We start from the raw sequence: 24,198 nt of genomic DNA, 5'->3' as shown, positions 1-24,198 counted from the left end.
CAGTTAGGATCACCACTTTATTTTAAGAATGTGAAATGTCAGAATAATAGTAGAGAGAATGATTTATTTCAGCTTTTATTTCTTTCATCACATTCCCAGTGGGTCAGAAGTTTACATACACTCAATAGGTATTTGGTAGCATTGCCTTCAAATTGTTTAACTTGTGTCAAACGTGTTGGGTAACCTTTCATCAGCTTCCCACAATAGGTTGGTTGATGTTTGGCCCATTCCTCCTGACAATGCTGGTGTAACTGAGTCAGGTTTGTAAGGCTTCCTTGCTCCCACACGCTTTTTCAGTTCTGCCCACAAATGTTCTATGGGATTGAGGTCAGGGCTTTGTGATGGCCACTCCAATACCTTGACTTTGTTGTCCTTAAGCCATTTTGCCACTTTGGAAGTATGCTTGGGGTCATTGTCCATTTGGGAGACCCATTTGCGACCAAGCTTTAACTTCCTGACTGATGTCTTGAGATGTTGCTTCAATATAGCCACATAATTTTCCCTATTCATGATGCCATCTATTTTGTGAAGTACAACAGTCCCTCCTGCAGCAAAGCACCCCCAAAATATTATGCTGCCACCCCCATGCTTCACGGTTGGGATGGTGTTCTTCGGCTTGCAAGCATCCCCCTTTTTCCTCCAAACATAACGATGGTAATTATGGCCCAACAGTTCTATTTTTGTTTCATCAGACCAGAGGACATTTCTCAAAAAGTAAATCTTTGTCCCCATGTGCAGTTGCAAACTGTAGTCTGGCTTTTTTTATGGCAGTTTTGGAGCAGTGGCTTCTTCTTTGCTGAGTGGCCTTTCAGGTTATGTCGATATAGGACTCGTTTTACTGTGGATATAGATACTTCTGTACCTGTTTCCTCCAGCATCTTCACAAGGTCCTTTGCTATTGTTCTGGGATTGATTTGCACTTTTCGCACCACAGTACATTAATCTCTAGGAGACAGAACACGTCTCCTTCCTGAGTGGTATGATGGCTGTGTGGTCCAATGGTGTTTATACTTGCGTACTATTGCTTGTACAGATGAACGTGGTACCTTCAGGTGTTTGGAAATTGCTCCCAAGGATGAACCAGACTTCTGGAGGTCTACAATGTCTTGGCTACAATTTTTGGGCTGATTTCTTTTGATTTTCCCATGATGTGAAGCAAAGAGGCACAGAGTTTGAAGGTAGGCCTTGAAATACATCCACAGGTACACCTCCAATTGACTCAAATGATGTTAATTTGACTATCAGAAGCTTCTAAAGCCTTAACATAATTTTATGGAATTTTCCAAACTGTTTAAAGGCACAGTCATTTTAGTGTATGTAAACTTCTTACCCACTGGAATGGTGATACAGTGAATTATAAGTGAAATAATCTGTCTGTAAACAATTGTTGGAAAAATTACTTGTGTCATGCACAAGTGCACAGTCTTAACCGACTTGCCAGAACTATAGTTTGTTAGCAAGACATTTGTGGAGTGGTTGAAAAACCAGATTAAATGACTCCAACCTAAGTGTATGTATGTTATATCCTGTCTGTTTAGCCCTGTCCAGGGGTATCGTCGGATGAGGCCACAGTATCTCCCGACCCCTCCTGTCTCAGCCTCCACTATTTATGCTGCAGTAGTTTATGTGTAGGGGGGCTAGGGTCAGTCTGTTATATCTGGAGTATTTCTCCTGTCTTATCCGGTGTCCTGTGTAAATCTAAGTATGCTCTCTCTAATTCTCTCTCCTTTTCTCTTTTTCTTTCTCTCTTTCTCTCTCTCTCTCTTTCTTTCTTTCTTTCATTCTCTCTCTCTCGGAGGACCTGAGCCCTGGACCATGCCTCAAGAACTACCTGGTCTGATGACTCCTTGCTGTCCCCAGTCCACCTGGCCGTGCTGCTGCTCCAGTTTCAACTGTTCTGCCTGTGGCTATGGTACCCTGACCTGTTCACCGGACATGCTACTTGTCCCAGACCTGCTGTTTTCAACTCTCTAGAGACAGCAGGAGCAGTAGTGATACTCTGAATGATCGGCTATGAAAAGCCAACTGACATTTACTCCTGAGGTGCTGACCTGTTGCACCCTCGACAACCACTGTGATTATTATTATTCGACCCTGCTGGTCATCTAGGAACATTTGAACATCTTGGCCATGTTCTGTTATAATCTCCACCCGGCACAGCCAGAAGAGGACTGGCCAACCCTCATAGCCCAGTTCCTCTCTAGGTTTCTTCCTAGATTCTGGCCTTTCTAGGGAGTTTTTCCTAGCCACTGTGCTTCTACACCTGCATTGCTTGCTGTTTGGGGTTTTAGGCTGGGTTTCTGTACAGCACTTTGTGACATCAGCTGATGTAAAAAGTGCTTCATAAATCAATTTGATTGATTGATGTAAACTTCCGAATTCAACTGAAGGCCCCCACATATCAGACCTAAGCTCCTTCATCCCATCCCATGCCCCCCGCCCCTGCGGCAAGAACCTCAACATGACAGCAGGGCATATGCCCAGGCCGTGAGCAGAGCAACAGGCCCAACCCCCACTATTACACCCACCCAAGGTCCATCCTGCGACCTAAGAGGTATTTATTAGATGCTCAACATGCTCTGCTCATACCTACTGTGGTGGTCCGAGCCTAAACCACACAAAAACAACACTAGACACAATGGAACACAAAGCTTTTACTATCTCATCCTGGAATATACAGGGTCTGAGGTCATCAGCCTTTGGCCTAAAGATCAGCAACCTAGACTTCATCAAAGAAATTGAAAATACAGACATTGTCATCATACAAGAAACATGGCATAAAGGAAACGGACCCACTGGTTGCCCTCTAGGCTTCAGAGAGCTGGAAGTCCCATCCACCGAACTACCAGATGTGAAACAGGGAAGAGACTCATGGGGTATGCTAATTTGGTATAGTGCAGACCTAACCCACTCTATTAAATTAATAAAAACAGGAACATTTTACATCTGGCTAGAAATGAATAAGGAAATTATCTCTACAGAGAAAAATGCCCTCGTGTGCTACTTATATATCCCCCCAATGGAATCCCCATACTTTAACGATGACAGCTTCTCCATCCTAGAAGGGGAGATCAACCATTTCCAGGCCCAGGGATATGTACTAGTTTGGTGACCTAAATGCCAGAACTGGACAGGAACCTGACACCCTCAGCACACAGGGGGACAAACACCTACCTGGAAGTGACAGCATTCGCTCCCCCATATGCCCCCCTAGACCCAACTACGACAACATAACCAACAAAACGGGTCACAACTCCTGCAGCTCTGTTGAACTCTGGGTATGTACATAGTCAATGGTCGGCTTCGAGGGGACTCCTATGGTAGGTACACATATAGTTCATCTCTTGGCAGTAGTACTGTAAACTACTTTATCACTGACCTCAACCCAGTCTCTTAGAGCATTCACAGTCAGTCCACTGACACCCCACAGCAAAATCACACACTACTTGAACAGAGCAATGCTCAGTCATGAGTTATCAAAGCCAAAGAAACTGAATAATATTAAGAAATGCTATTGTCACGAGTCCGACCGAGGGTGGTTCCCCTTCCCGGGCGGGTGGCGCTCGGCGGTCGTCATCACCGGCCTATTAGCTGCCACTGATTGTTTTTTCCTCCCCCTCCTTGTATGTTTAGTGGTAGCACCTGTTTATGTTTAATTAGTTTGTCTTTATTAGACAGCCGGCCCGCCTGGTTGTTGTGCGGGATTATTTTATTGTAAACCTTCGGCTCTGTTGTAGAGGTACGTGCTTAGTCGTGATTTTTTCCTATTTGTACTTTTTCCCCTGTGTTTGGGAACGTTACTTTTGTGTGCACCCTGTGGTGCGTTTGGTGCTAGTAAAGACGCACAGCATTGAACTCTGTCTCCTGCATTTGACTCCACACCCACGACACCCGGAGCGTTACAGAATCCCGCACCTAACAAATTGATGGAGTCAGCAGGAGCAGCAGCCGGCCCTCTCCCTTCGATGGAGGAGAGGGTTCTCCACCACACCACCGTCCTCCATCGGATCGGATCCGCAATGGATCAGGTGATGGAGAGAATGGAAAGATGGGAGAGGAGTGGTCTCCTCTCTCCACCTTCGGCACCCACGGTTCCGGACTCCCCATCTCCCGACTCCAGCACCCTCCGTCTGACGCTACCGAGGGCTTATGATGGAGCGGCGGCGGGTTGCCAGGGGTTTCTGCTTCAGCTGGAGCTATACCTGGCCACCATCAGACCCACTCCCTCAGGAGCAGAGAGGGTGAGTGTCCTCATCTCCTGCCTCACGGGTCGTGCTCTGGAGTGGGCGAACGCAGTCTGGAATGGCCCAGACTCAGCGCGGGAGCACTACCCAGAGTTTTCCTGCCGCTTCCGTGCCGTGTTTGATCACCCTCTAGACGGCCGAGCGGTGGGAGAACGATTATTTCATCTCAGGCAGGAGAAGAGGAGCGCCCAGGATTACGCGCTGGAGTTCCGGACCCTGGCAGCCGGATCTGGGTGGAACGACAGGGCCCTTATGGACCACTACAGGTGTAGTCTCCGAGAGGACGTCCGCCGGGAGTTAGCGTGTCGGGACACCACTCTGTCACTGGATCAGCTGATCGACATGTCCATTCGTCTGGATAATCTGCTGGCTGCCCGCGGGCGTTCAGAGAGGGTACTGTGCGTTCCACCACCCAGCCCCTCCGCTCCCATTCCCATGGAGTTGGGAGGGGCTACGCCGAGGGGTACCGGAGGAGGTGGCCTTCCCTGCACCAACTGTGGTCGGAGAGGGCACACGTCTGATCGGTGCTGGGGGGGTCCGTCTGGGAGTAGAGATGGCAGGCGGAACGCTTCTCGGTCACCCCAGGTGAGTCGGCATCAAACTCACCCAGAACCCCTTGTTGGCCATATGTTTGTCTTAATCTCTTTTCTTCACTTTTTTTCCCTCTTCCCAGCATAGGGCGCTAGTCGATTCAGGCGCAGCTGGGAACTTTATGGATCACGGACTCGCCCTTAGGTTAGGGGTTCCGCTGGTGCCGATAGATTCTCCTTTCCCCGTGCACTCCCTAGATAGCCGGCCATTAGGGTCAGGGATGATCAGGGAGACCACAGTCCCACTGGACATGGTGACGCAGGGGAATCATAGGGAGCGTATCAGTTTTTTTATTATTGATTCGCCTGCGTTTCCAGTGGTGCTGGGGACTCCCCTGGTTAGCCCGGCACAATCCTAAAATTTCATGGAGACAGGGGGTTCTCCAGGGGTGGTCAGAGGAGTGTTCTGGAAGGTGTTTGGGAGTTTCCATCGGTGCCACGTCGGTGGAGAGTCCAGACCAGGGTTCCACGGTGTGCATTCCCCCCCGAGTATGCCGATTTGGCAATCGCTTTCAGTAAAGTGAAAGCGACTAAATTACCACCTTATCGACCGGGAAGGGATTGTACGATAGATCTCCAGGTAGACGCTGCGCTTCCCAAGAGTCACGTGTACCCGCTGTCCCAGGAGGAAACGTTGGCAATGGAGACATATGTCACGGAGTCGCTGGGACAGGGGTACATTCGGCCCTCCATTTCACCCGTCTCCTCGAGTTTCTTTTTTGTGAGGAAAAAGGAGGGAGGTTTGCGTCCGTGTATCGATTATAGAGGTCTAAACGCTATCACAGTGGGGTATAGTTACCCTCTACCTCTCATCGCTACGGCGGTGGAATCGTTCCACGGAGCGCAGTTCTTCACAAAACTGGACCTCAGGAGCGCGTATAGTCTGGTGCGTATTCGGAAGGGAGACGAGTGGAAAACCGCATTTAGTACTACATCCGGCCACTATGAGTACCTCGTCATGCCGTATGGGTTAAAGAATGCTCCAGCCGTTTTCCAATCCTTTGTAGACGAGATTCTCAGGGACCTGTGCGGGCAGGGAGTGGTTGTTTATATCGATGACATTCTGATCTACTCGGCCACTTACACCGCGCATGTGTCTCTGGTGCGCAAAGTGCTTGGTAGACTGCTGGAGCATGACCTATACGTCAAGGCTGAGAAATGCGTGTTCTCTAAACGAGCCGTCTCTTTTCTGGGATATTGCATTTCCACCTCGGGGGTGGTGATGGAGGGGGACCGCATTAGGGCCGTGCGTAATTGGCCGACTCCAACCACGGTAAAGGAGGTGCAGCGGTTTTTGGGTTTTGCCAACTACTACAGGAGGTTTATCCGGGGTTTTGGCCAGGTAGCGGCTCCCATTACCTCACTGCTGAAGGGGGGCCCGGTGCGGTTGCAGTGGTCAGCAGAGGCGGACAGAGCATTCAACAGGTTGAAGGCGCTGTTCACTGATGCGCCCGTGTTGGCGCATCCGGACCCCTCTCTAGCATTCATAGTGGAGGTGGACGCATCCGAGGCTGGGGTGGGTGCCGTGCTATCACAGAGCTCGGGTACGCCACCAAAACTCCGCCCCTGCGCTTTCTTCTCAAGGAAGCTCAGCCCAGCGGAGCGTAACTATGATGTGGGGGACCGGGAGTTGCTAGCGGTGGTTAGAGCTCTGAAGGTGTGGAGACACTGGCTTGAGGGGGCTAAGCACCCTTTTCTCATCTGGACCGACCACCAGAATCTGGAGTATATTCGGGCAGCTAGGAGACTTAACCCACGTCAGGCAAGGTGGGCCATGTTCTTCACCCGGTTCCGGTTTACTTTGTCTTATAGACCGGGCTCCCAGAACGTGAAGGCAGACGCACTGTCCCGCCTTTATGACACCGAGGAGGGGTCCACCGAACCTACTCCCATCCTTCCCGCCTCTAAGCTGGTAGCCCCAGTGGTATGGGAGGTGGACTCGGACATCGAGCGGGCGTTACGGGCTGAACCCGCGCCTCCTCAGTGTCCAGCGGGGCGAAGGTACGTGCCGCTTGGTGTTCGGGACAAACTGATTCGGTGGGCTCACGTCCTACCCTCCTCGGGTCACCCTGGGGTGACGAGGACAGTGGGGAGCCTTCAGGGGAGGTATTGGTGGCCTACGTTGGTTAAGGACGTTAAGCGTTATGTCTCCTCTTGCTCAGTGTGCGCTCAGAGTAAGGCTCCTAGGCACCTTCCTAGAGGGAAGCTACAACCCCTCCCCGTTCCACAGCGGCCATGGTCACATCTGTCCATAGATTTCCTGACCGATCTCCCGCCGTCTCAGGGGAACACCGCGGTTCTAGTGATTGTGGATCAGTTTTCTAAGTCCTGCCGTCTCCTCCCGTTGCCCGGTATCCCTACAGCCCTGCAGACTGCGGAGGCATTATTTACCCATGTCTTTTGGCACTACGGGGTGCCGGAGGACATTGTTTCTGATCGGGGCCCCCAATTCACGTCTCGGGTATGGAGAGCGCTCATGGAACGCTTGGGGGTCTCTGTCAGCCTGACCTCCGGTTATCACCCCGAGAGTAATGGGCAGGTGGAGAGATTGAACCAGGAGGTGGGTAGGTTTCTGCGGTCGTATTGCCAGGATCGGCCAGGGGAGTGGGCACGATACATTCCCTGGGCTGAAATGGCTCAGAACTCACTACGCCACTCCTCTACTAACGTGTCCCCTTTTCAGTGTGTGTTGGGGTACCAGCCGGTCCTGGCACCATGGCATCAGAGCCAGACCGAGGCTCCTGCGGTGGAGGAATGGGTACAGCGCTCCAAGGAGACCTGGAGGGCCGTCCAGGAATCTCTACGACAAGCGAGTGGACGGCAGAAGAGGAGTGCTGACCGCCACCGCAGTGAGGCCCCCATGTTTGTACCGGGGGACAGGGTCTGGCTCTCGACCCGAAACCTACCTCTCCGCTTGCCCTGCCGGAAGCTGGGTCCGCAGTGTGTAGGGCCCTTTAAAGTCCTGAGGAGAATAAACGAGGTGTGTTATCGATTACAACTCCCTTCTTATTATCGTATTAACCCCTCGTTTCATGTGTCTCTCCTCAGGCCGGTGGTAGCTGGTCCCCTGCAGGACAGTGAGGTACCGGAGGTCCCTCCCCCCCCCTCTGGACATCGAGGGGACCCCGGCGTACACGATCCGGGCCATTATGGACTCAAGACGCCGGGTGAGGGGCCTGCAGTACCTCGTGGACTGGGAGGGGTAAGGTCCGGAGGAGAGGTGCTGGGTACCGGTGGGGGACATCTTGGATCCATCCATGTTGAGGGATTTCCATCGCCTCCATCCGGATCGCCCTGCACCTCGTCCTCCGGGGCGACCTCGAGGCCGGTGTCGGCGCGCTGCGGGAGCCGCGCGTCAGAGGGGGGGTACTGTCACGAGTCCGACCGAGGGTGGTTCCCCTTCCCGGGCGGGTGGCGCTCGGCGGTCGTCATCACCGGCCTATTAGCTGCCACTGATTGTTTTTTCCTCCCCCTCCTTGTATGTTTAGTGGTAGCACCTGTTTATGTTTAATTAGTTTGTCTTTATTAGACAGCCGGCCCGCCTGGTTGTTGTGCGGGATTATTTTATTGTAAACCTTCGGCTCTGTTGTAGAGGTACGTGCTTAGTCGTGATTTTTTCCTATTTGTACTTTTTCCCCTGTGTTTGGGAACGTTACTTTTGTGTGCACCCTGTGGTGCGTTTGGTGCTAGTAAAGACGCACAGCATTGAACTCTGTCTCCTGCATTTGACTCCACACCCACGACACCCGGAGCGTTACAGCTATAGATGGAAGGAAAGTAGTGTGGACATCTACCAAAAAACAATTAGGCATCAACAAATCCAACCCTTTCTAGACAATTTCCTGGACAAAATGTTTCAGTATAATAGTGAAGGTGTAAACTTGGCAGTAGAAAACCTAAACGGCTGGGTAACCTAATGGTTAGAGTGTTGGACTAGTAACCGCAAGGTTGCAAGTTCAAACCCCTGAGCCGACAAGGTACAAATCTGTCGTTCTGCCCCTGAACAGGCAGTTAACCCACTGTTCCTAAGCCGTCATTGTAAATAAGAATGTGTTCTTAACTGACTTGCCTAGTTAAATAAAGGTTAAAAAAACAGTATATTTGACCTCTCATCTTCCCTATCAAATCTAAAAGTCTCAAGCAGACAACCTAATAAAATTAATACCAATGAGTAATGGTTTGATGAAGAATGCCAAAACCTGAGAAAGAAATTGAGAAACCTATCCAACCCAAAACATAAAGACCCAGAAAACCTGAGTCTACACCTTCACTATGGTGAATCACTAAAACAATACTGAAATACAATACGGAAAAAGAAAGAACAGCACGTCAGAAATCAGCTCAATGTAATTGAAGAATCCATCAAATCTAACAACTTCTAGGAAAATTGGAGAACTCCTAAACAAACAACATCTGGTGCTTCTGTCCCCAACTATGGAGGGCCTACAGCAGCACCTAGAACTTATGCACAGATTCTGTCAGACCTGGGCCCTGACAGTAAATCTCAGCAAGACCAAAATAATGGTGTTCCAAAAAAGGTCCAGTTGCCAGGACCATAAATATAAATTCCATCTAGACACAGTTGCCCTAGAGCACACAAAAAACTATACATACCTTGGCCTAAACATCAGCGCCACAGGTAACTTACACAAAAGCTGTGAATGATCTGAGAGACAACCCAAGAAGGGCCTTTTATGCCATCAAAAGGAACATGTAATTTGGCATACCAATCAGGATCTGGCTAAAAAATACTTGAATCAGTTATAGAACTCATTGCCCTTTATGGACGTGAGGTCTGGGGTCCATTCACCAACCAAGAAATTCACAAAATTGGACAAACACCTAATTGAGACTGCATGCAGAATTCTGCCAAACTATCCTCTGCGTACATCGTAAAACACCAAATAATGCATACAGGGCCGAATTAGGCCGATAATTTTCAAAATCCGAAAAGAACAGTTAAATTCTACAACCACCTTAAAGGAAGAGATTCCCAAACCTTCCATAACAAAGCCATTACCTACCGAGAAATTAACCTGGAGAAGAGCCCCTAAGCAAGCTGGTCCTGGGGCTCTGTTCACAAACACAAACAGAACCCACAGAGCCTCAGGACAGCAACACAATTAGACCCGACCAAATCATGAGAAAACAAAAAGATAATTACTTGACACATTGGAAAGAATTGACCTGACCACTGTGATTGACCCAAAATTAAGGAAATATTTGACTATGTACAGACTCAGTGAGCATCGCCTTGCTATTGAGAAGGGCTGCCGAAGACAGGCCTGGCTCTCAAGAAAAGACAGGCTACGCGCACACTGCCAACAAAATGAGACTGAGCTGCACTTCCTAGCCTTCTGCCAAATGTATGAAAAAATTCAAAAACAAATCCACTTTTGATAAACATATCTATTGGGTGAAATACCAGTGTGAATCACAGCAGCAAGATTTGGGACCTGTTGCCACAAGAAAAGGGCAACCAGTGAAGAACAAAACACCATTGTAAATACAACCTATATTTCTGTTTATTCATTTTCCATTTTGTACTTTAACTATTTTCACATCATTACAACACTGTGTATATATATATATATATATATAATATGACATTTGAAATGTCTTTATTGTTTGGAACTTTTGTTAGTGTAATGTTGTAATGTTTACAGTTCATTTTTAATTGTTTATTTAACATTAGTTTATTATCTATTTATCTTGCTTTGGCAAAGTAAGCATGTTTCCCATGCCAATAAAGCCCTAAGAGAGAGAGGGGGCAGAGCGAGAGGGCAGAGCAAGAGGGCAGAGAGAGAGAGAGAAGACTGAGACCGAGAGAGGAGGAAGAGAATCTAGACAGATCATTGGTATTTCCAGAGGCATCTTTTACCCAGATTATGTTGATGCTCCAGAATCAAGTGGATGGTGATTTAGGAAGGTCTTTCCATGCTTATCAGTGAAATATTTTATTAGATACAAATGATTTTAGAGAATGAAAAGGGAAGACTAGCGTTAGAGGTTCCTCAATCTGAAAAACAAAATCAGCAACATATTTACAAAATGTGATCGTTTTGCTGTGTTGTGATTGTAGAATCATAAATGTGACTTCATTTTAAAGAGAATCCAAGTGATTGTCTGTGTTCAGAACAAGTCTAATCACAGGAGACAATCACCCTCACTGTCGTGTGTTCTAGAGTCATGTGAACAGAATACAGGCCCTTTGGAACAGGCTGTGAATGCTAAGGTCCACAATGATGAAAGCTGGAGTGTACCAAAACCCTCTTCCTTCACTTGGTCTCTTAGATGTTGACAAGTGTGTGTGTGTGTGTGTGTGTGTGTGTGTGTGTGTGTGTGTGTGTGTGTGTGTGTGTGTGTGTGTGTGTGTGTGTGTGTGTGTGTGTGTGTGTGTGTGTGTGTGTGTGTGTGTGTGTGTGTGTGTGTGTGTGTGTGTGTGTGATCATCATGCACATGGGGGTTGTGTGTGATTCATATAGGCCTATGTGTGTAAGATTTATGCCTCAGTGTGTTTAGTCGCTGAGTGACTTTGCTTATTCATTAAATTGAGCCAAAGGTCTCCAATAACATGGCATTCAATCAATTCAATCTCAGGACAAGCAGCATCCCTCAAAAGTTTTCCCATGATGCAGTGGCCTGCCTCACCCACAGACAAACCCAAAGTCAACTCAAAAGACTGCCTGGGCGGTGATGTCATTCGCTCCTATGGCTAGAGCAGGAGGTGTTTGGGAGTGTGACCAGAGCACCTTTATAACTTAAGTGTCTCAGCTTGCAGGATAACATATGGCCCATAGATTACTTTAGGACCACAGGGAAATGTAGCACCTGTAAACGCACAAACCTCTTCAGTGTAAAATGTAATCACTTTACCATACATAACATGACATAAGGTAATTTAACCAAATTGAAATGTTTAACCAAAGACTCAGTAAAGGGTATTTCAAAAGAGGACCGCAACATATATATGCTAATAATGTTGATTATGACGTGCAGCCACTATGCTGTCATAAATGCGTTAAACTCTGCGGTCTGCGCGTAAACTAAACTATGATTTTATAATAACTCACACTGTATCTTGCAGGCAGCATGTGTTATGCCGCGTTCATGTGCTAGTCTTATCTAGGAAACTCGTACATTTCCGACATGCTAACTGAATGAATGCGTCATGTGTTATAACTACAACCAGTTAGCAAGTCTGAAATTTCAGAGTTTCCTCGTTTTGACTAGTCAATAAACGCGGCATTACATTGAGCGGTGACTTCTCAACAAAACGGCTTCACGGTGACGTCACACCAAACCAGCAAATTACTTCCTTGGAGATGACGGTCGCGCCCGTCGTTAGGGGCAATGCTGTGCGTAACACAGGCCAGAAATTAATCCAGGACATAGAAGAGGTTTAGTTGGTAATAGGCGTTATCAGCAATAGTTACAATGCCTCAAAATGCAGTAGTAATCGTGCGCTACGGCCCTTATAAATCGTGTGGCATCGTGGACCACAGAACGTTTCGTCTGATTGGCCTCCAAGGTAGATATAATCCTTGGCTACATTCAAATAAGTGTGCCTATTGCAGCGTCATAAAGTGCGTATTAGTTTTATATAAGTGAGCAGTTAGTAGCCTACCTTTTAGTTTCCCCGATAATGTCACTCATCTATGTCTTCTAACTTTCCTAGCGGCATTGAAAGAGAATGGACATCAAAGTGTATTGGAGAAAATGTCTGATTGGAACAAGGTGGAACTTGTGGTCAATGGAGAATGTGTCTACACATGCAGCATAAAACAACTGGAGTTTGGTAAATTCAATGGAGATACTGTAGATTACTCGGTCAAAGTGTACAGACTCTTACCTGTGGTCAATTATGACGTCTCGTTTTCACAGAGTGAGTTATGCATGTAACTGAATGCACATGGATTTAACCCTTGTCCACTCTGATTGTGACCTCATCTGTAAAAAAAAATAATAATAATAATAGTTCTAAAGCAAGGGTATTGGGCCTGTGTAGCTCAGTTGGTAGAGCATGGCGCTTGTAACGCCAGGGTAGTGGGTTCGATCCCCGGGACCACCCATACGTAGAATGTATGCACACATGACTGTAAGTCGCTTTGGATAAAAGCGTCTGCTAAATGGCATATATATATATATATTCAACCTAGAGTCTGCCACCCCTCTAGGGGTCCGCGGAAATATATCAATAGAGCAACAAAAAAGTGGATACATTTTTGTTAATGAATATTGCTTCTTGTTTCTATTTACTCAGTGATCGATAGAGCTAGAGACACCATATTGTATGACAAACAACTTCTGTGTCCTCTACCATTAGCAACTGTAATTTCATGTATATGGTAAATGAGTTGAAATTAAATAGACTGAGAACAAAACTACCGCAATGTTACTTGCCGGCGGGGCGGGAGTAAACACAGCCTTGGGACAGAAGTAACAGCTGGCGAGAAGTGCACAATATTTGTCTCATCTCCCATGTTTCTGGGTTGTAAACGCTCGTTAATTTCAACCAATATACTACCAGCCGTTAATTCATGTTTGTGCCGATTTGAATAAGTAATGCCAAAGGTTCGACATTTAGGAAAATGAACCATGCGTCAACATCGCAATGTTGCGAAACCACAATAGTTAGCCGTACAATATTAATCGGACTAAAATGGATCACATAATATCTATCGTAAGCATCATTATCTAGTCTCACTTTAATGAGAATATAGTAGATGATTTTCAATTACTAGTCATGCTATGCTCCAGTTGTCCATGTCAGGCGCGCTCCTCGTGCCTTGATAGAATCAATGTCTTTATTCTCTTCTAAAAAGGCAAACTCATCATGCTTATCACATTTTCATGGCTTGATACAAGGTTATTGACCCCCAGAATCATAAAGATATATATTTTTAAACCGCTAACCTGTTGATAAAAGCTTATGTGAGAAGCTGATCCATCAAGCTAATTGATTAAGGCTTAATTCTAATGATGTTATATATCATTTTCAAACATTCAGTTACTTGTTGATATTTTGCTGACATTATAAAAGCAATATGAGCGGGAGGAGACAATGACCTGTGCTTAAAAGTTCTTTGATTTGATTCCAGGTCATCAGTTTACAAGGTGTTACTTTCGTCCCATCTGTCTCTCCCAGGCGTACACCCAAGACTAGCTAGCATGATACTTGAAACCTACGCTGTCATTTAGTCGCTAGATGGGTTAAGAAAATCACATACACTACATGACCAAAAGTATGTGGACACCTGCTCGTCGAACACCTCATTCCATAATCATGGGATTTGATATAGAGTTAGTCCTCCCTTTGATGCTATAACAGCCTACACTCTTCTGGGAAGGCTTTCCAATATATGTTGGAACATTGCTGTGTGTACTTGCTTACATTCAGTCATAAGAGTATTAGTGAGGTTGGACACTTGTCACGTGTGCTCCCTCTCCGGCCTCTAGGTCACCAGGCTGCTCGTTATGGCGCACACCAGTCACGATCGTTACGCACACCTGCGCGTCATCAGACTCGCCTGGACTCCATCACCTCCCTGATTACCCTCCCTATATATGTCTCTTCCTTGGGTCCTTCCCCAGGCGTTATTCTTTCTGTTCCTGTGTCAGTTCTGTACATTGTTCGTGTTTCTTGTTTTTGTGTTGTGTTAATTTATTAAAACACTCACTCCCTGAATTTCCCTCCTGACTCTCAGCGCACATCATTACAGCACTGATGTTGGGCGATTAAGCATGGTTCGCAATCAGCATTCCAATTCATCCCAAAGGTGTTTGATGGGGTTGAGGTCAGGGCTCTGTGCAGGCCAGTCAGGTTCTTCCACACCTATCTCGACAAACTATTTCTGTATGGACCTCAATTTGTGCATGGGGGCATTTTCATGCTGATACAGGAAAGGGCCTTCCCCAAACTGTTGCCACAAAGTTGGGAGCACAGAATCGTTTAGAATGTCATTGTATGCTGTAGCGTTATGATTTCTGTTCACTCGAACTAAGGGGCCTAGCCCAAACCATGACAAACAGCACCAAACTTTACAGTTGGCACTATGCATTGGGGCAGGTAGCATTCTCCTGGCATCCGCCAAACCCAGATTTTTTCCCGCCAGATTTCCTGATGGTGAAGCGTGATTCATCACTCCAGAGAACGCGTTTCCACTGCTCAAGAGTCCAATGGCGGCAAGCTTTACACCACTCTAGCCGATGCCATGCATTGCGCATGGTGATCTTAGGCCTGTGTGCGGCTGCTCGGCTATGGAAACCCATTCCATGAAGCGCCTGACGAGCAGTTCTTGTGCTGACGTTGCTTCCAGATGCAGTTTAGAACTCAGTGAGTGTTGCAACCGAGGACAGGCAATTTATACATGCTATGCGCTTCAGCACTCAGCTGTCCTGTTCTGTAAGCTTGTGTGGCCTACCACTTCACAGCTGAGCCATTGTTATTCCGAGACGTTTCCACTTCACAATAACAGCACTTACAGTTGACCGGGGCAGGTCTAGCAGGGCAGAAATTTGACAAACTGATTTGTTGAAAAGGTGGCACGTTGAAAGTCAGAGCTTTTCAGCAAGGCCATTCTACTGCCAATGTTTGTCTATGGAGATTGCTTGGCTGAGTGCTCAATTTTATCCACCGGTCAGCAACGAGTGTGGCTGAAATAGCCGAAGCCACTAATTTGAAGGGGTGTCCTCATACTTCAAAATAATGAAAAACTATCTACCAAATCTATTCATTTTAAAATGTCGATTACTTGTTCTTTACATTATCATTCACCTAACAAGAGGTGACAAAACATTTTTGATAACGTAGGATGGGGATTCCTGGGTCGCCAATTTGCCTGGGAGGGGGGTTTCTGGGCAAGAAAAGGTTGAAAGCCCCTCTTCTAGAGCCATCGTCATAGTGTTCAGATTGTCCAAGTCACTGATTATGATGTCACAGTAGCATTGAGTACATTGTGTTTATAGAGTAACAGTCCTTTATTCTGCCTTCCACAGGAGGAGATGGGAAACTGGACCCCCTATGCAAGGAGGCCGTCACTGCTGTGCAGAATGCATACTGAGATACACCCACACTCTACCAGGAGATTGGTCAAGGGGATGAATCTAGGCAAATCTAATAGTAAACCTGAAGAGAAGCACAGCAACAGACACTTTTTTTTTTGGATGACAAGCATTACAGTACCATACAATAGTGTTCTCCAGCATTAAGTCAAGTGTTGTTGTATTTATTGCTACAAAATCTCGGGGACCCAGAATCAAACGTGCCGTGTATGCTGGTCATCTCAACAGTCTGTATTGAGAGACTGCAACATGCTAATTGCAACATGTAGTCATTATAGTTTCTTATGATTTTTGCTTTGTGGTGATTGACTGTACTATAGTTACTATATCATTGTCGATATTGCCTCAGACAATATTGTGTCTGGTCCCTGTCTGAAAACATACATGACAAAATCCATATAATTCCCTTAACCTTTGGCATACTACCCTTCTTAGATCTGCTTCCTGTGGTCTCTCTCCTCATCTGAATAGGATTACTTCTGCAATCCATTCTCAATTAGCCTTATGGGAGGGATTGTGCACTAATAGAATCATACCCCATCGGTCAAACCACGGACCAAATTTGCATTGCAAGCAAAAATCCAAACAGTCATGCAAACACTGCCACACAGTCACAGTCTGGGGTGTGTCCCAAATGGCAACCTATTCTCTATGTCGTGCACTACTTTTGACCAGAGCCCTGGTCAAAAGTAGTGCACTCTTAAGGGAATAGGGTGCCATTTCGGACGCCACCTCTGAGCTTAGGCTCAATGTCAGCTTCAATGTTAACCAAAAACATACGGAGGTGCTTATAGGGGTTCATGGCACTTATCACATTTCATTTCAATGTAATCAAGCCCCCCCCCCCCCCCCCCCCCCCCCCCCACACACACACACACACACACATATAAATACAGTATACCTCCTCTTGGCCTGTGATTGTCCTAGAAATGTTATTAATGCTTTATTACTAAAAGCAGCCAGCTTGGAGGACTTTCTTTTTGGGTGAATATCAGACAACGAAAAGAAAACCTTGTCCCCCCCCATCGTCTGAAAGAGCCGAGATGATTACCTACGTTTCTTCCTGTGAGGTATCAGTGTATACATCCCAAATGTCACTCTATTCCATATATAGTGCACTACTTTTGACCAGAACCAGTCGAAGTAGTGCACTATATAGGGAATAGGGTCCCATTCGGGACGCAGTGTCTAGTACTGAAACACATTTAAGGGGAAGTAAACAAAAGGAAACTAACTGAAATATACTGTATTTTTCTCTCCTCACGCCTCCACCCTCCTAAACTATTGCCTGAAGCTCCTGTTTTTAACAGCGCAATGCGGTTTGCTAGATCTTCAACCTGGCTAGGTGGATAGCACAGTTAATGTACCTGACAGCGAAGCTATGGAATTCAGAGAAAACATCTGGGTGTCAAATGAAAGCTATTGTCAAAGCAAATAGACTCAGGCAGTAGTGAACTCCTTTAGGAGGGTTATTGTGATGTCAATGCTATTGAATAACTGGTAGAGAATACAGCCAGATGACTCCACTTGCCTGATTTTAAAGGTGTGGCTGATTAGTCCATTTAAGTGCAGCCTTAAGTTACATAAGCCTGCTGCTGTTCTCCAAATGGGAAGATGAAGGACTGGAACAGACTGGACTAGAGATAGTGAGCGGGAAGGTGGGCTTGTTACTGTAAGTAGCCTATATAACAGTTTTGGAATATGTTATTATTCTTCTCAGTTTGAGGTTGTGTTTAGTCTTTCAGGATAGCGTTAACAGTTCTGTGCTGATCTTATATCTCCTTAGCCTTGGTAGGTCTACACAGCCCTTCCCAGACCCTCACAGTGAGGGCTACCATTCTCTCCTAGGACAATAGTGGTGTACAAGCCTATAGATGAATATTGCTCCAACAACATGTATGAATAGGATCCCTGAGGCCAATATTACTTCTTCTTTCCCTAGTTGCCATAGTCTACGCAAGACTATCATGACCCCTATAGGGCTGTTGGAGTTGAGTGTGACTTCATCTTTGACCAGGAAAAGTGCTTTATTTAAAAAGCCACAGTGCCCTCAAGTGGCAACATAGAGACAATTTAAAATCTTCCAGATATATCCAGCATAACATCAAAATAAGGAATGCATCTCAACATGAATTCTATGAGCACATTTTTTAAATGAAATTGGAATCAAGTTTATATATATATTTTATTTTTTACAGCAAAGGGACACAGAAACCCCTATTAGATTGGTGGTCTACGCTAGAGACATAACAAACTTCAACATGAACATGAGTATACAGTACTATTGCTACAGTATCTTGCCACACGAAAGAAACTACAAATATAAGAATCGGTCCAGTTTTTTCTGGATGTTGTCGAAAGCGTCTTTGCCCAGGTAGTCCGCCTGGCCCTCCTCCCACAGCCTCCGCTGCTCCAGATCACCCTCCTCTGTCTTGGCGGCAGTCTACAAGGAAATGACCGAGATGTTCAAAGAAAATACATTGGAAATAACCAAGATGATAAAATAGATTCAAAATGACCAATATTATATAATATATTAGGAACCAAGATGATAAATTATATTCGTAAATAACCAAGATGATAAAAAACAATTGATTAGGCAGCCAATCCATTCACCATCAGTCAGAAGAGTAATGAAAAATGAAAGATGGAGACATGAGGAACATTCAAATAAATCACTAAGGAATGGTTACCGGGAGGCCTTGAAGCAATACGAAGTTTCATATTCTGTTAATACTGTTGTGCACCAGCAGAGGGTGTTACTACAGTAGGAATTTGCATTTTGCCAACAGTTTCTGTAATGTTGATCATTTAAACATGGAATGACATATTGATCATTTCTTAAATCAGTTCCTAATAGTAGGCTTTAAATATACACTGAGTGTACAAAACTTTCGGAACACCTTCCTAATATAGAGTTGCAAGGACAGCCTCAATTCGCCGTGGCCTGGACTCTACAAGGTGTTGAAGCGTTCCGCAGGGGTGCTGACTCCAATGCTTCCCACAGTTGTGTCAGGTTGGCTGGATGTCCTCTGGGTGGTGGACCATTCTTTATACACATGGGAAACTGTTGAGCGTGAAAAATCCAGAAGCGTTGCAGTTCTTGACACACTCAAACCGGTGCGCCTGACACCTACTACCATACCCTGTTCAAAGGCACTTAAATCTTTTGTCTTGCCCATTCACCCTCTGAGTGGCACCCATACACAATCCATGTCTCAATTGTCTTTAACCTGTCTCCTCCCCTTCATCACTGATTTGAAGTGGATTTAGCAAGTGACATCAATAAGGGATCATAGCTGTCACCTGGTTTGACCTGGTCAATCTACGTCAAGAGCAGGTGTTCCTAATGTTTTGTACACTCCGTGTATATTAGTGTAGACAGGTGGCGTACAGGTTCAGTGGCAGGATCCTCCATGGGGTTGAAGGCTGTTTCAGTGACCTCTGACCCTTCCTCACTGGGTCCAGGTGGGTCCTGGTTGGCTGTTCTGTCTCGAGCTCCTCCCTCCTTCCCCGTGGATACACCCTGACTTTGGGTACGCTGTAGGACAGGGACCAATCACACATGGAGTTAGTTATAGGTTGCTCCACAACAACAGACAGCTAGAGACACCCAAATAAATTGTAAGTATTTGACAAGCATCCACTTTAATATTTGTTATATATAAATTATATATATTTACTATTAGTGTGGTAAATTAGTACCCACTGAATTGTTTACACCATGTTGCAAGTATTGACAGCAATGGCTTCAATCATATAGGTCCGTGACTCAGATTTCAATAGGTGTTGAGAAATCATTTCATTCATTTTCTCACACTGTTCCTTCCTATGACGCATTGACACTGGCAGGGTGTGCACAGCCTCTAGAATCACAACCACTGCGATAACCTTAAATTCTCTAAATTCTTACTTGTTGAGCAAAATCCGTCAAGCTGATCAGAATTCGTAACCGGGTTAAAGAGCTATCAGAATGAACAACTAATACTTACTACTTCCAAAATCCCTCAGACACTTAAGTCATACCTAATTAATCATCATAATGCAGAGGCAAAAGCTCGATTTCATCTTTTGTTAAAGACTAACCATTTCTCCTGGCTGCGTGGGTGAATCAAGCCTCTTCTTCCTCTCCTCTGTGAGCAGATTGACTTTTCGGAGTAATGATTCTGTGAGGTCCTCTATCAACGACACTGTTGCTTCTCTCCCCTTTGGCTTATCTTCTTCTCTTGCCTTTGGCTTCTCTTCTTCTCTCGCCTTTTGCTTCTCTCCTCTCGCCTTTGGCTTCTCTTCTTCTCTCCCCTTTGGCTTCTCTTCTTCTCTCCCCTTTGGCTTCTCTTCTTCTCTCCCCTTTGGCTTTGCTTCTTCTCCTGCCTTTGGTTTCTCTTCTTCTCTCCCCTTTGGCTTATCTTCTTCTCTCGCCTTTGGCTTCTCTTCTTCTCTCCCCTTTGGCTTCGCTTCTTCTCTCCCCTTTGGCTTCTCTTCTTCTCTCCCCTTTGGCTTCGCTTCTTCTCTCCCCTTTAGCTTTGCTTCTTCTCTCCCCTTTGGCTTCTCTTCTTCTCTCCCATTTGGCTTCTCTTCTTCTCTCGCCTTTGTCTTCTCTTCTTCTCTTCCCTGGCTCTGTGAAAGAAGTGTGATGGTGTGTATTGTTGAGATCCACCTAAGGTATATTGGTATAGGTGTGTAGAGAGAAGAAGAGTAGGGGGCTGGAGAGAGTACTGGACTCTGATCTCTCTCTGTGGTACTTTTGCGTAAGAACAACAGACATAGGAGAAAACACACATGTTCTCTATAGGATGTACCTTGTAGTCCAACTACGCAGTCTGTCAAATGCAAACATTTACCTACATGTTCAAATGTTGTATACGCTCTGCTGTGGTGCAGTATACAGTACATAAAACAGCAATGCAATGACATTTTCACTTTGTTTTGCATGTGGTTATGTTAAAAAGTGCATATACAGTATGAGAAAAATACGAGATTCAATTCTACAACGTCTTACATGTTGCTTTGGCCCAGCATGTTGGCTTGGCACAGCAGGTTCTTGATGGGACATTGTCTTTATAAGGTGATGTAAGTAGGAGTACTCCATCCACCACTGGTAAACAAACTCTTCCAGGTGGCTGTTGGTGTGCTGATTGGTCTGTGAGTTAGAATGTAGATTCCATGGCTTGACCGAACCCAGGAAGTGGACAATCTTAGCATTGTGACCATATCTGTGTGGGACCAGGATAACAGTACAATATGGTCAACATTAAAAAAACGTAGCAGGGTTGGGGTCAGGCTTGTGGTCAAAATATGCTCTTCAATCACGGAAATGTAATATTTACTGAAATGATCCACTTGAAGTTAAATATGACTCACTCTTGATAAGCAGGCAAATAGGTGTAGACTGCGATGGCACTGAGGTTGTACACAAAAGGCAGGTGTTTACTGATATCTCTAACAGCCCAGTCACTGAAAAATGTGTTCAAGAGGCCCTGGTCCCCACCTGAAAACAGAGAGGGCATACCGTAGAGTTACTGTCAGCTCAGATCATAAGGAAGAGCCAATGAAGAAGTAAAGTCATTTATGTAATATTGTTGAGATAGGTAAAGTTGCTATGCAAATGGCCAATTCTAATATGGCATTGCTGGTATACTCAACCGCGTGGTAGAGCTCTGTAATTTCCTAAATGAACATCAAGGTGTGTTTCCAAATGTCTTTCAAGAAGAGACAGTTAAAGGGCTAGGGTCAGGGTTGAGGCTAGGGTTAGGGATGAACTGGGATGTGGACTTGAAGCTAGGGTCAGGATTGATGCTGGGGTTAGGGTTGAACTGGGCTGTGGACTTGAAGCTAGGGTAAGGAATGAACTGGGATGTGGACTTGAAGCTAGGGTCAGGATTGATGCTGGGGTTAGGGTTGAACTGGGCTGTGGACTTGAAGCTAGGGTCAGGGTTGAGGCTAGGGTTAGGGATGAACTGGGATGTGGACTTGAAGCTAGGGTCAGGGTTGAGGCTAGGGTCAGGTTTGAGGCTAGGGTTAGGGTTGAGGCTAGGGTCAGGGTTGAGGCTAGGGTCAGGTTTGAGGCTAGGGTTAGGGTTGAGGCTAGGGTCAGTGTTGAGGCTAGGGTCAGGGTTGAGGCTAGGGTCAGGTTTGAGGCTAGGGTCAGGGTTGAGGCTAGGGTCAGGTTTGAGGCTAGGGTTAGGGTTGAACTGGGCTGTGAACTTGAAGCAAGAGTTAGGGTTCTGACTGACCGTCAAAGCTGCCGTGTTGTCGTGCATGCTCCAACAACCTGCCGTGGGTGATCAGAGAGGGCCGGAACACAAACACTCCTGAGTTAAAACAGTCCGGCCAGCCAGGGTCAGGGGACGCAGACAGCTCCTCACGCTCAAACAGCTCGTCCACGTTACACAGCACCTACAGGCCAGGGAGTCAACAGGAAACAGAGGAAGTTAGTTTCTAATGCCGTTTGTACAGAGTTCATTTATTGGACATTTTCTGCGACATGAACACCGATTTGATTCAAGTCAAGATCCAGATCAAGACTGATGATGCCGTTTGTAGGTACTGCACATACTTGTGGATGTTTTCTATAATGAGAGCTCAGATTTATTGTATGACACTGGATGTGCTCATTCTGTATCAATTTCAGTTGAACTTCCTACATAGCCCTCTGACCAGGTCTATTTGCTTGATCTTGACACCCAAACCCAATACGCCCATCTCTGCAGCACGTAAAAAGCGCTCTGTACTTGTCTTTACAGAGCAAAAATATGACTGTTTGTCCCATGGCGATTGTCGCATTCATGTTAGGTACTCATTTACCTTTCAATAACTATGTTTGGGTCCATGTTAGTTACAGATACATAATTGCACAACTCAAACATTAAAATTGATTTTCTGGTAAAGACCAAGCTTTGACAATGTAAGGTTTGCTGCCTTGGTTTTAAAACAAATTGATGATTGAGTGGGTGTTTATATGAGGGACAAGTGGTGTCTCGGAAGATTTCCGTACACTCACGAGTGTGTCTGCATCCAGGAACACACATTTGCTGTATTGGGTGAGGGTCCAACAGTGGAGCTTGGTGAAAGTGACCCCCAGTTCTGGTCGTCCCAGCCAAGATAGATGTGCTTGGTCTCCACTGTCCAGCAAATCCACTACCAGGACCTGGTCAAACACATGGCCCAGGGCAGCCCTTTGGGGAGAGAACACAGGATTTACTACAGCTAACAGTCTGATTTTACATGACTTCAATACACAGGAAAAACACTAGGACCGCAGCGAACCCAGGACCGCAAAAGACTCCATCCAGTGAATCTGATGCCCTCTTAACTGATGAGAGACAAAACACTTCATTTGTCTGATTCTTCCGGGACCTCTGTCACAGAGTATAACTTTCATTCACATTCTAATAGGTCATTCATCACTCTCCATGACTCAATGATATTACATTTCTGTCTGAGATGCATGGACTTCTCTCACCGTGCCTGGCTAGAGACATTAGTGGAGACCATCACAACAGTCTGGCGTGTGGTCCTGTGTCGTCGTAAACACTGTCCTACCACCAGAGCCCCCATGCAGTAGCTGTCTGTGGTGGCCAGGGTGACAAAGGCCTGGTTCGCTGGTGGCACAGGAAGGAAGAGTGGGTGGTGTTATTCATAGAAATAGATGACCAACACCCAGCAGGGGATTTGAGCAGTTTTACTGGGCCATCCACGTTAAGTTATTTTAAGAGTTAAAAGTAGTACATTTCTCAAGTTTTTCCTCTTGCTAGAGATTGCAAGAGAGTGACGTCAATCAACTTGACACTTGGCAGGTTATGTTAAACTGGTTATGATATAATGATGAGAACTTACCTGGCATGGTGTGTGACAGCGACTCCTCTAAACGAACAACAACTGGAGGCAGAGGTAAAAGTGATAGATGGTAATAGAAGTGTCAAAGTGATCGATCAGGTCCCGCACCACTGGCAGAGAGGACTTGGCAGAAAATGCACTGGTTTCCCTAAAATGAAACTCCAATATGTTGATACTGCAGTCCGACAGTCCAGCGAGTCCAGCAGTAGTAACTGTCCCGCAAACAGTAGATACAGAATGATCAATACAAAGTTTTTTTTTTAAATTACAGCTATTTCAAAGTTTAGTAGTATTAGTTGTAAATGTACTATGAGAGGTTATATCTAAAGCCAGGGGGTGTAACCTCAAGCTGGTAGATACACAAATAAATCTGCCGTTTTTTAGACCAAGAGCAAAAATCAGTCTCTCTGTTTGAGTTCTCGGTCATGTTTCACTGGGGTCATTCAACTAAAATGGAAACTTGC

General features: G+C 45.9%; 2 protein-coding genes across 4 annotated transcripts; one reads left to right on the top strand and one right to left on the bottom strand.

Moving 5' to 3' along the window:
- The first annotated feature begins 12,149 nt into the window (after positions 1-12,149).
- lg21h10orf53 (linkage group 21 C10orf53 homolog) lies at positions 12,150-16,717 on the top strand. Its single transcript, XM_046320440.1, has 3 exons — positions 12,150-12,365; positions 12,513-12,632; positions 15,833-16,717. Exons 1-3 carry the CDS (start codon positions 12,272-12,274, stop codon positions 15,895-15,897), a joined length of 279 nt encoding a protein of 92 aa, XP_046176396.1. The 5' UTR covers positions 12,150-12,271; the 3' UTR covers positions 15,898-16,717.
- A 1,257-nt stretch (positions 16,718-17,974) lies between these two features.
- On the bottom strand, positions 17,975-24,169 carry LOC124008618 (glycogenin-2-like). 3 transcript variants are annotated; one of them, XM_046320027.1, is made up of 8 exons: positions 23,735-24,169; positions 23,361-23,499; positions 22,893-23,073; positions 22,132-22,294; positions 21,260-21,386; positions 20,898-21,111; positions 19,293-19,439; positions 17,977-18,341 (listed from the first exon to the last, which is right to left on the bottom strand). In XM_046320027.1, the coding sequence occupies exons 1-8, from the start codon at positions 23,739-23,741 to the stop codon at positions 18,213-18,215; spliced, it is 1,107 nt and encodes a 368-aa protein (XP_046175983.1). In that variant the 5' UTR covers positions 23,742-24,169; the 3' UTR covers positions 17,977-18,212. The 3 variants fall into 3 exon arrangements, with proteins under 3 accessions (XP_046175985.1, XP_046175983.1, XP_046175984.1); XM_046320028.1 differs by having other exon boundaries at positions 17,979-18,341; positions 22,899-23,073; XM_046320029.1 differs by lacking the exon at positions 19,293-19,439 and having other exon boundaries at positions 17,975-18,341.
- Between the last annotated feature and the right edge of the window lie 29 nt (positions 24,170-24,198).

This window comes from Oncorhynchus gorbuscha, linkage group LG21 (assembly GCF_021184085.1).
Source record: "Oncorhynchus gorbuscha isolate QuinsamMale2020 ecotype Even-year linkage group LG21, OgorEven_v1.0, whole genome shotgun sequence".
In the NCBI taxonomy this organism is placed as follows: Eukaryota; Metazoa; Chordata; class Actinopteri; order Salmoniformes; family Salmonidae; genus Oncorhynchus; species Oncorhynchus gorbuscha.
The sequence above is the reverse complement of the archived record's forward strand: the minus strand, read 5'-3'. Positions and strand labels throughout refer to the sequence as shown.

What these genes read in the sequence shown, in the direction of transcription:
- lg21h10orf53 (XM_046320440.1), top strand. Translation starts at nt 12,272, where the DNA reads ATGCCTCAAAATGCAGTAGTAATCGTGCGCTACGGCCCTTATAAATCG. An exon ending in TCGTCTGATTGGCCTCCAAG is followed by an intron (nt 12,366 to 12,512) that starts GTAGATATAATC and finishes TAACTTTCCTAG; the next exon opens with CGGCATTGAAAGAGAATGGA. An exon ending in CATAAAACAACTGGAGTTTG is followed by an intron (nt 12,633 to 15,832) that starts GTAAATTCAATG and finishes TGCCTTCCACAG; the next exon opens with GAGGAGATGGGAAACTGGAC.
- LOC124008618 (XM_046320027.1), bottom strand. An exon ending in AATGTCTCTAGCCAGGCACG is followed by an intron (nt 23,074 to 23,360) that starts GTGAGAGAAGTC and finishes CTCTCCCCAAAG; the next exon opens with GGCTGCCCTGGGCCATGTGT. An exon ending in AGGATCCTGCCACTGAACCT is followed by an intron (nt 18,342 to 19,292) that starts GTACGCCACCTG and finishes ATTTCCTTGTAG; the next exon opens with ACTGCCGCCAAGACAGAGGA.